The 12,000-nt window shown below is 41.5% G+C and overlaps 1 protein-coding gene across 1 annotated transcript in view; it reads left to right on the top strand.

The window, feature by feature from the left end:
• Positions 1-10,750, top strand: part of mapk1 (mitogen-activated protein kinase 1) — a 166,211-nt gene extending 155,461 nt beyond the window's left edge. The window contains exons 6-9 of the mRNA XM_072498367.1: positions 1,691-1,822; positions 4,106-4,215; positions 6,133-6,275; positions 8,695-10,750. Coding sequence (XP_072354468.1) covers positions 1,691-1,822; positions 4,106-4,215; positions 6,133-6,252 — 362 coding nt within the window. The 3' untranslated portion in view covers positions 6,253-6,275; positions 8,695-10,750. The remainder of the gene's footprint in view (positions 1-1,690; positions 1,823-4,105; positions 4,216-6,132; positions 6,276-8,694) is intronic.
• The last annotated feature ends 1,250 nt before the right edge of the window (positions 10,751-12,000 follow it).

Here is a 12,000-nt window from a genome sequence, read left to right as displayed (position 1 = left end):
ATTGTTTGTAACTGCAGATCCCAATGGTCTTTGAAGAGAGTACAATTTGATCATGTTGTTTTTTCTGGTAGTTTTTTCCTTCCCATGAAATCAGTTAAATTGTTGGTGGAATAAGGATTAAAAGTGTCGTCATTGCCAGTATTTTTTCTCCCCAAATTGCCTTCCTTCACGAGTCAGCGTTCACGAGCCGTTTGACCTGAGGCGTAAATAGAGAGAGAGAGAGAGGGGTAGTGCATGTGCACCATAGACCAGCTCTTGCCAGTCCCCTCTTGATTTTGACACATTTCCAGCAGAAGTTGCTCGACAGTGATTCGGACTGGAAACCCTGACTGAATAATTTCACAGCCATTTATCCCCCTTTTTTTTTTGAGAAATATTGTTTTCAAGTCGGTAACTTCTGTTGCATATCTTTAGAAATCTTAGTGAAGAGGGAGGTCATTCGGCCCATCAAGTCTGCATCAACTCTCCAAAAGAGCACTCAACCTAGGCCCACTCTCCCGCCCTATCTCCGTAACCCCGCCATGATCATGGTCATGGCCAGTCCACCTAACCTGCACGTCTTTTGATTGAGAGAGGAAGCTGGAGCACCCGGAGGAAACCCACGCAGACACTGGGAGAATGTGCAAACTCCACACAGACGGTCACCCAAGGCCTGAATCGAACCCAGGTCCCTGGTGTTGAGAAGCAACATTGCTAACCACTGACACCATGACGCCATGTGCTGATCATAATCACAATAGTTTTAATGATGGCTTCAGTAGTGAGGAAAATGCATTTTATCCATATATAAGCAAATAATGTATTAAAGAGAGAATTTTTATTAATGGTTCCTCATAGCTCTCCAAGATTCTAGGTTTTAATAATCTGGTGTATAGACTATTTGATATGCTAAATGACTTCAAATAGTGTATTTTGTCCAATTCTGAGCATTACTTTTTTGGACAGATGTTAAAGCCTTTGATTTACAAGAATGTTATCAAGGATGAATTACTTCCAGTTATACAGAGACTAAAGAAGCTGGGATTGATCTTGAAGCAGACTGTTAAGTGGAAATTTAATAGAGGCATAAAATCATGAAAGGGATTTCGAGAATAAGTAGGGAGAAACTGTTTCCACTAGCAGGGGGGTCAGTAAGTGGAGCATAACAGATTTAGGCAAAAGAGGGGGTGAGGAGAATTTTTTTTTTTCAGGTAGGCACCTCCTAAAAAGGTGATGTAAGCTGGTTCAGTAGTAGCTTTCAAAATTGAATTAAATAATAATTGAAAGGGTAAAATTTTCAACACAGGAAAGAGCAGGAGAGTGGGGCTAATTGGTTAGCTCTTTCAAAAAGCCAAATAGGCAAAATGAGTCAAGTTGACCACTACCTGTGCTGTAAGATTCTATGATTTTGGAGGATTTTGCAGCTGTTGTTAATCTTGTCCTAGCACTGTACTTTGCTTCAGAGGTTTCCCATAGTCCTGGCACCCTGAGGCTAGTTTCAATGCCCATACTATTGCTCCAGCTGAAATCAGCTAATTTAATGCAGACTAGTGATTGAATTTGTCTGCATGGTTCATAGTCACAACATTCCCTGGTATATTTACAGGATAAACTGCCAGTGAACTGACCTTTTGAATTCTTGGTTGGAGCTCTGTCAAATTTCTAACGCAGCAAAGAACTTGCAGCGTAAACCCACTGTTGTTTTCTTTAGGTATTCTTGGCTCACCCTCTCCAGAGGATCTGAATTGTATAATCAATGTCAAAGCCAGAAACTACCTGCAATCTCTGCCTCACAAGAACAAAGTTCCTTGGAACAGACTGTTCCCCAAGGCTGATGGGAAAGGTAAGAATTAGCATAAAGGGGCTATTCCAGAATGTGCCTTTAGATTTGCATGCATTACTTCACTTGAGTGAGACTTTAACGGGATCTAAAAGTTGAAGCGCTGAGAACAAGTCAGGCTCCTGTTTTCCATCTAAACCTGTAACCCTTTGGAGAAATACTGTAAATGATTGTGTTCTACTGGTTTTGTCTCTGGACATGGGAAGGTCACATTGAGGATATTGCAAGAACGAGGAATTCTGTGATTTGTCTTATTGATGACTTGGATTGGGCTCACTTGCAGTTTATGTAATATTCATGCAATCCAAAAAGTGCAGAGGAGTGTAACAAGCACTTCTTGGGCAGCAGAGCTATGGAATGGCGGACAGTGAAGAATATCCAATTCCACTCGGGCTACTCTTGGTCCTTATCCGTGAATAGAATATTCACTATTCCCATATTGTATAACTCACTATTGCAATACTGTCCGTCATTCTCTCTCCCTGACCATGCAAATTGAGACCCGCTGATTCAGCTGAAATTAAATTGAATGCACTGGAGGTTAAAACCTATGACCTTCCTTGCTCCACTATGATCAGTTGACCCATCAACAGCGTAGAATCCCCTTTCTCTTTCTGAAATTGTTAAATAGCCTTTGTTTGGCCCCTTATTCCGCACTGTAACCAATCACTATATGTCGATGTACCATTTGTCAATGTTCTGTCGATTATTCTTTTTTTGTCTACTATGTACGTACTGTGTACATTCCCTCGGCCGCAGAAAAATACTTTTCACTGTACTTCGGTACATGTGACAATAAATTAAATGAAATCAAATTATAAAATGTGTTGATATGTATATTTGGAATAATATGCATGGAATTAATGCCACATATGAAAAAGTCAGCATAAATGCATTAAGCTCGCTGCACCTAGACATGATGTAACAGCACAAACCATTGATTCACCTGTTTGGTCTATGCAACTCTTGGAAGAAGCAAAGTCATAGAAATTGCTTCATCAAATTCAGCAATGTTTCCAGAAAGTCTTCTGACTCCCCAGGTAAGTAAATCTCAAGGACGTTGCTGCAGCACCTAACTCTGGAAAAAACAAATCGCAACTAATTGGTAACTTATGCTCTGAAACTAGAAATGTCATTGAATAATAATAATAACCTTTTATTGTCACAAGTATGAAGTTACTTGTGAAAAGCCCCTAATCGCCACTTTCCGGCGCCTGTTCGGGTAAGCTGGTACGGGAATTGAACCCATGCTGCTGGCCTTGTTCTGCATCACAAACCAGCTGTTTAGCCCATTGAGCTAAACCAGAATAGGAATATGTTACGTTCCCACATGAAGGACTGCAGTAATGGAGTTGTCCACTGCTATCACTAAACTGAAAAGAATCCAGGTGGTGTAGCAATTGCCCTATATAATGCAAACTTTTCTTTGTAACTAGCTGATCTCCTGTGGCCTTGCACTCAGATATTCAGAGGCTGTCTTTGTGTTGCCATTTTTCTTTGTTCTTGTGCTACTCTCCTCTTAACTCTTGCTTCTCTCTTTCCTTTGCTTTTCTGTCTTTTTCAGGTGGCATATGCTAGATGGCTTGCTGAGGAAAGGAACAACATTGCGAGTGGGTTACATAGGGAAAACTTAACCCTACGTGGCTTTCACCACGCTTTATATATTCAATAACCTCCTTTCCTTCCTTTTATGAAGACCCATTTAAACACTCCTTGTATCTTCTCCTCTCTTGCTTTGCTGTCTCTAGTCTCATAAATAATCCTTCATCCGTTCCGCCTCTCCCTGCACCTGCTTGATGAGTGACAAAAGGCCAGTGAGACACTTTGTGCTTTAAAAATCAGTCATTTTATAGAAAGCTGGTTGCCTTGCTCTGTGTCTTTCTCAATGTCTCCCAGCATCAAAAAGTAAGCTGCAACTGGTGTCGAATCAGAAGATCACTTTACATCCCATGTGTACACAGCCCCGCTCTCTCTCTTCTCTCTTCCCCCCTCCCCCATGCAATATAACTTCCACAAAACTTGGAAAATTGTTCTCTCCAAAATCATTTGAAGAAAGGCACAGCTGATCCGCACATTTTCAGAATACAGAGTGCAATTCAGCTGAGTTATTTTTGATAAGTGTTTGCTGAAGAAAAGAGCATGAAAATTTTCAGGAAGCATTACAAGTGACATAAGGGCATAATCGGCGATTTATTTACAACAGCCCATATATAATGAGAAAAAATTGATAATGGGAATTGTGCAGCGAGACAGATTTTTAATTTAGATGTTTCCATTTTGTTGCAGCTCTGGATTTATTGGATAAGATGTTGACATTTAACCCACACAAGAGGATTGAAGTCGAGGCAGCTCTTGCTCATCCTTATCTGGAGCAGTACTATGACCCCAGTGATGAGGTATGACAGCATAGATTTAACTATTGATTAAAGGCAATTCTGTGCCTATTGCATAAAACAACTTGTGTTTATGTAGCTTCTTCATCATATAGGTGCTTCACAGGAGCATTGTAAGCCAAAATTTAAATCCTTGTTAAGAAATATTTCAAGAGGCCAAAAAACCTGGCCAGCGGGGTAGGTTTTAAGGAGCACCTTAAAATGAGGAAAGTGGGATAGTGAAGCAGAAGGCTTGGGACCCAGGCAAGACGGTCAGTGGCAGAGCATTTAAATTCACGGATGCTCATGCGATCAGAATTTGGAGGGCCACAGATAATTTAGAAAGTCTGGATCCAAAGATGTCTAGAGATGGGAAGGGGTGAGGCTGAGCAGGAATTTGAAATCAAGGGTGTGAATTTTAAAATTAAGACATTGCTGAACCAGGAACCTGCTAAACAAAAGGGGTGATGGGTGCAAGTTACAACATAGGCAGTGGAGTTTTGGATGGTCTTGTTTATCATTGCAGACCATGGGAAGCCAGCCAGGAGTGTGTTGGATTAGTCAAGTCCAGAGGTAACAAAGCAGCAGATAAGTTGAGATGGGGTGAAGTCACGTGATATTACAGAGATGGAAGTAGTGGGTCTTAGCAGTGGTGTGGAGATGTGGTCAGAAGCACAACTCTGGGTTAAGTAAGACGCCAAGTTTGCGAACAGCCTTGGACAATTTCCATGGTGAGGGATGAAATCGGTGCTTAGCGGACAGAGTTTGTGGTTGTGGCAGAAGGCACAATGGTTTTGTTTTTTTGCCACTTAAAGGAAATTTCTTATCCAGTACTGGATAATCTGGCAATTTGAGAGTGGGAGGAGTCAAGAAAAACATTGAGCTAGAGCTGGGTGTGGAAACTGCTGTGTTTTTAAGTCATGTCATCAAGGGGCAGCATGTAGTTGCAAAATAGGAGTGGGTCAAATATAGATCCAAGAATATATAGGTTTTGCAAGGACATTTGAGATTGTGCCACATGTTCTTGTAAAGAAAATTAAAGCTTGTTATGAAAAGGAGCGTGGCAGCACAGCAAATCAGTGGTTAATTGTTGAAATGAAAATAAAATTCTGGACCCAGTAGGTTGCGCAACATTTGTGTAGAGGGAAACTGTTTCAGGTTAATTAGTACAGACCCAGGGAAATGGGAATCAGAGGAAAGAACAATGGTAAAGATCTATAATGGGATAGAGTGCGGTCATCCTTGGTCAACGACCAATGGCATAAAGGGATATGGGAATAGTGTGGTGAAAAGGGCATTGAAGTGAATGATCAGCCATGGTCTTATTGAATGGCGGAGCAGGTTAGATGAGCTGAATGGTCTACTGCTCCTAAGTTCATATGATGGTGCTAGGCAAAAGGAGTTAATAAAGAGATGAGGGAAACCTAAAAACCTGATGAGGGAGATGGCTTTGATGGCTTGTGAAACCCTCCATTTGTTTGGAGACATGGCACGTTTGGAGACTTGGGACATGAATGGAAGGCAGAAAATGTATTGTCAAAGGTGGGGGTATTTTGTGAAGTGGGAGAGGTTTTAAAAGAGGGTGGAGGTGAATCCATCTGGCTTTTAAATATTTAAAATAAAAATTGAAAGACGGGTAAAATGTTTGGGATTTCGGGCAAAGTGGGGAGATCTTTGTCAGCAGACATGTGGTCTTGTAAATTATTTCCTCCTTTGCTGAAAGATTTTGTGATGTGTTGATTGCTGTTGTGGCTTGACCTACTGTGGGACCATTTCATACTTGGTTGGTTTCATGTCAAATGGAATGCTGACGATATTCCCGCAGTTAACTTGACTGCTTTGGGATGATGAGTTGCACAGGAACTCCTGTAAAACAAAAGGACATAAAAGATTTTGTTATTTCTTCTCCAGAAATGCTATTAATTGGTAATCTAATTTCAGCCTATTGCAGAAGCACCCTTTAAGTTTGATATGGAGCTGGATGACCTACCCAAGGAGAAGCTGAAGGAGCTGATCTTCGAGGAGACAGCCAGGTTTCAACCCCTCTATCAGCATTCCTAAACTACAAGCGCGTTTGCATACAGGTAATGTTTCCCACACAACTCTTGGGTGCAGCGTAGTGATGAAAGCATTGTTAAATTTTTAAAATTCAGTGACAGTTGTAAAGGTGATAATTCTGCAAATAATTGTTCTTCACTCAATTATTCTCCAACATTTTATGCTTATTATGCTGAGTGACTGAATCCAAGCTCTATTGTAAGGCGGGAGTTAGTGCAATTTTCCTAAGTATCAGTTGCTGGTTATGTCTTACAAGTGCAACATGCTTGTAAAAAGATATTATTCAATATGAGAACTACCAGTGATGGGGAAGTGACTTGATTCTATGCTAGGCAGGAACTTAAAAAGGAAATTAGGAGAGCAAAAAGGGAACATGAAAGGATACTGGCAGGTATATTGAAGGAAAATCCATGTTGTTTTACAAGTACATTAAGGGTAAAAGGATAACTAGGGAAAGAGTAGGGCCCATTAAGGACCACCGTGGTAATTTGTACGTTGAGCTGGAGGGTGTATGTAGGGTTCTAAATTAATACTTTGTTCCTCGCACTGGAAACATTGATACAATGTGGGTATAGAACTTAGCGAGAAGGACTTGTGATAAAATTGAAGAAATTAACATAAACAGAGAGGAGGTTCTGAGTAGTCTGGTGAGCTTAAAAATAGATGAATCTCCAGGGCCAGATAAAACGTATCCCAGGCTGTTGAGGAGGCAAGGGAGACAATAGCAGTCGCACTGGCAATAATTTTCATTTCCTCTCTGGCCTCCAGAAAGGTGCCAGAGGACTGGAGGGGAGCAAATGTTGGACCATTATTCAAGAAGGGAGGAAGGGATAAACCAGGAAATTACCGGCCAGTCAGTCTAACCTCAGTGGTGGGGAAACTATTGGAAGCAATTCTGAGAAACCGAATTATTCTGCATTTGGAGAGACGAGGATTAATCAAGAATGGTCAGCATGGTTTTATTAACAGGAGGTTATGTCTGACCAAGGTGATTTAATTTTTCAAAGAGGTGACATGGGGTATAGATGAGGGCAACACGTTTGATGCAGTCTGCTTAGACTTCAGCGAGGCTTTTGATAAGTTCCCACCTGGGAGACTGATAGCAAAGGTAAGAGCCCAAGGGATCCAAGGAAATTTAGCAAATAGGATCCAGAATTGGCTGAGTGGCAGGGAGCAGAGGGCGATGGTGGAGGGGTGTTTTTCTGACTGGAAGCCCGTGTCCAGTGTAGTTCCACAGGGATCAGTGTTGGGGCCACTGCTGTTTGTCGCCTAAATAAATGATTTTGACTTCAATACAGGAGGGTTGATCAGTACGTTTGCAGATGATACAAAATTTGGTGGGATGGTAAATAGTGAGAACAGCCTTGGATTACAGGAAGATATAGACAGGATGGTCAGATGGGTTGATCAGTGGCAAATGGAATTCAATCCGGATAAGTGTGAGGTGATGCACTTGGGCAGGACAAACGAGGCAAAGGGAAATACATGATAAACGGCAGGACCTTGGGAAGCACCAAACATCAGAGGGATCTACGTGTGCATCTACACCGGTCCCTTAAGGTAGCAGTGTGGGTGGTTAAGAACTAGTAGCAGGAGAAGGCAATTCAGCCACTCTACCCTGCTCTGCCATTCAATATGATCATGGCTAATATCATCTCAACATCAACTCAACTTTTCTGCCCGGTCTCCATAACTGTTCAACCCATCATTAATTAAAAATCTGTCTATCTCCTCATTTACTGAATACCTGGCATCCACTGCACTCTGGGGTAGTGAATTCTATAGTTTCCACAACCCATTGAGAGAAGTAATTTCTTCTCATCTGTTTCAAATCTGCTACTCCTCATTCCTAAAACTATGACCTCATTCTAGAGTACCCCACAAGAGGAAACATCCACTCTACGTCGAGTTTTTCAATACCTTTTACCTTGTATACCTCAATTATCTCCAGTCATTCTTCTAAACTCGAGAGTATTGGCCTAAACTGCTCAGTCTCTCTTGCTAGATATTGGCTATCCTTTTTCGACACACTCCAAGATTTTGCAGATAACCTTGCACACTGGCTGCAATATTTGGAGTTTTGGACTCTGTCTTTTTACTTTGGAATGAGGGTGGATGTTCTTGCCTTTGCTTCCTTAATTGCCAGGAGGCGAATATTGCTTCATTGGAGATCTCCTTCACCACCCAAGGCAACTGTATGGGTGGAAGATATGATATCGGTCTTGCATCTGGAAAAGGTCAAGTATACTATTCAGAGACTCGGTGGGGAGATTCTACCAGAGATGGCAGCCATTCATTTCTTTCTTTAAGGATCTGGATGCATTTGAGGGCGGGCGGGGTGGGGGGGGGGGGGGGGTTTAGTTAGTGGGGGTTAGTTTGCTCCGAAGGAGAAGTGTACATTTATTATTCCCAGTGTTGCTAATTTTCAGTGTGTTGCTTTTCCAGGGCCAGGACTGCAGGACTGGACATGCTCAGAATTCGTTTGTTTCTAACTCCTCCTGAATCCTGTCTTGTGCATCTCAGCTTATTCATTGTACTCTCTCTAAAAACTCTGCCGTGGCATCTGTAACCGTGGAGATTGTCCATTCTGGCAGCCATGGCGTTTTTTGCTTGCTGTGGACTCTTTCTCAACTTGGAGACGAGAATTCACACTTCGGCTGTATTGGTGTTTGCAAAAAGTCTGAAAGATGTACAGCAGTGCATACACATTTAATGATCTACATCCTATGTAACTTAGCGATGGTGTTTGAAAGAAAGCAGGACTGACTTATTGAACTAATATACAAAAAAAATGACAGACACCTTTGATTTCAATAAGCACTTCAGTTTAGTTTTTTAAATGCACTTTGAGAAATATCGAAGTATAACTGATCATTCAGTATTACAACTGCTCAGTGTCTGGTCACATCAATGAGGATATGTTGTTTCAAATCTTTAAATGCATTGTGTGGAATTTCTAAACCTTGCTCATTCCAGTGAGATCCCCCAGACTTAGTGAAATGTTTAGATATCTATGAGAGGAAAATGATGTGACTGTAACCTGCATTCTTTTAAACCAATGTTGCTCTGTTGGTTGGTTGTATAGATTGTGTGTACATGTACATTTTAAGGATGGCTGCCCTGACAAGGTGGTTCCCTCACTATTAAGTCTTTTATAGATTTAAAAGTAAATTACTGGTGTATATCCCTGAAATATTATGTAATGTTGATGTATATCAAAGACACTATTGTGTTTTACTCTGGTTTTCTTTTAATGACATTCCATTCAATATATTAAAAAGACTAACTTGATTCCATTTCAGAAGCTTCGACTTGATAACATACATCCAAGTTTAAAGTCTTAGTGGTTCATAAGAGGGTTCTGCCTCATGTTGTCCTGTAACAGATTTCTGTATTACACAGTAATAACTGACTCTTATCAGACAAAGTACAAATGGAGGATGCTTTAGGTTGGGAACGTTTGATCAGTTGTGAAGGAAGCCTCGGTGAGTGGGTCTCCTTGAGAGCAGCTTAGAATTCTAAGGCCCTGTGTGCTTTGGCCATTGAAGACGAAGGGTGCCGTAAAGATTCCTGTCCCTTTTCTGTGTTCGCAGAGTGTTTGTGGATGAAGCCTGTACAATGTGGAGCTTTCTTAGCTATATTTGAATTCAAAAGTGCAGTGCCTGATCCTTAGTCTCGAAACCTATTGTGGTGACAATTGCCTTGTACAATTTACCGTGTCCAAGCATGACTGTTAAGCTTTGTATACAAAGACTGTCCAAGTGCCACACACCGCACACCTGCGCGCGCGCCACACACACACACGCATGCCCCACCCACATACATGCCACACGCTCACACAGCCCTCCCATGCACACATCCCTCCCCTCCCCTGCACGCACACAAACACACCCCATCCCTCCCCCACGCACACTACACACCACACAAACACTAAACATGCATACAGACTCATAGTATGAGTAAATCTTATTGCTTCTCCCAAGCTTCATCCTAATCCTCTCATCAGTTCCTCTCTGATTTGCTTCTTGTATAAATCATGTAACAATTAGCTTTGTTCCTTTCTTTAAAAAAAAAGCCGCCTTTTGCAGACTTTGTGATGTAACTGTATAGAGCACTCTGTTTCTATCATGTAACTTGTTCAGTTGGCTTTTTTGTTCTGATTGGTCTGAAAACCTAATATAATAAATGGAAAAGCGGTTATGGTTAATTTTTAAAAGGAAAAAAAAACCCTTGCAACAATAGGTGTCAAAATGTGATGTGACCGCATAGACATACCTGATTGTATTGTGACCGGTATTGGATTAAGCATATTATATATATGGACAAACTTGTAGGTACAAAGATTTATTTTGCCTTAAGTTTTTTTCAATGTTATATATGTAAACAAATTTTAACCTGTTAATGAATGTTCTTTTTGTTTCTGGCACATAACAGCTCTTGTAAAATTCTTTAAATCGGTGTCTCCCTGCATCTTTTAAATACAGTATGTTCTATACACAAATTTGCACAGCGTGCACGACTAATCTCTTCAGTCCTGTTCCTTTCTGTATTTTATATATATATATATATATGTGTGTCGATCAGACATTCTTGCTTTTCTGATCTCCCGGACAGTTTACTGAAAGTGCAGGATAGATGCAGAGGTTGCTGCTTTGTGTCTGCACTTGGCTAAATGGGGTCAGGGTTACAAAAACATGAGCAGAGTGAGGTGAATACTGACTTCAGGCACTCATGCAGTGATGTAATGGGGCACTTAGTAGCCTGGGAATGAAGCTGGTTCCACGTGCTGGGGTGGGTTAGCTGAAAGAAAAACCAAACATGACTGAGCACAGTTTTGGCAAATGGGCACTTCAGGAAAGCATTGTCATACAGCTCCTTCATGGACCTGGATGCTCACGTATGCAAACTATTTAGCATCTTGACATACTTAAAACCATTTGATTGCAGATGCATTTTGCCAATTAACAGGCTGTTTCCAAATAGAATGTTTCCACCTTCTATCCTGAGCTGACATTGAGTTGTGGAATTAGACTTGATTCCCACTCTAATTGAATGTGTAGTGGGGAATCAGGAGATTGCACTACCCCTTCAGGTATGAACTAAGTGGGGGAGAGTTCTGTTAACTATAATAGGGCTGCTGTTTAAAAGTTTAGTTGTGTCTCATTTTGGATGTGTAAAATTTCTATCGCCGAGTGGGAGTCTGAATTATTTCCTTCCTTTCCAGGCAGCCAAGCAATCCTAAGAGCAAAATGGAAGATTGCAAGACTATTCACTTTTCACAGGAACTGTAATCCACAGATTAAATTTTTTTTACAAATGAGTAAAGTAGCATATGTAAGCAGCATTCATACAAATTGGGAGGAGCTATGGGCCAATCAGCCCCACTAAGCCTGCTCCGCCATTTCGTAAGATAATGGCTAATCTGATTGTAACCAACTCACCAAAATCGCGTTTGGCGCAGGGGCGGTCAGGTGTGTTACATGTAGCGGCACGGGGTGGATCGTTGGCACCTTTTTTCCTCGTTCATGTCCGCTGGCTGAGTCTGCCATCGCGTTAGGCCCCCGCCATGCGTGGACTCGGAACTGGAAGTGCGGGGGCCCTACTAGCTAAAGCTGCGAGAAGCACTCCGGCAGGTAGGTGAATAGCTGTTAATATTTTTAAGGAATCTCCAGAGTAAAACTCCTGTGGTTTTACGCTGGCGTGGGGGCATAGCCCCATTTTTGGAGAATCCAGCCCTGATATATTACACAA

This window comes from Scyliorhinus torazame, chromosome 1, assembly GCF_047496885.1.
Source record: "Scyliorhinus torazame isolate Kashiwa2021f chromosome 1, sScyTor2.1, whole genome shotgun sequence".
Taxonomy (NCBI): domain Eukaryota; kingdom Metazoa; phylum Chordata; class Chondrichthyes; order Carcharhiniformes; family Scyliorhinidae; genus Scyliorhinus; species Scyliorhinus torazame.
This window is presented reverse-complemented; position numbering and strand designations above follow the sequence as displayed.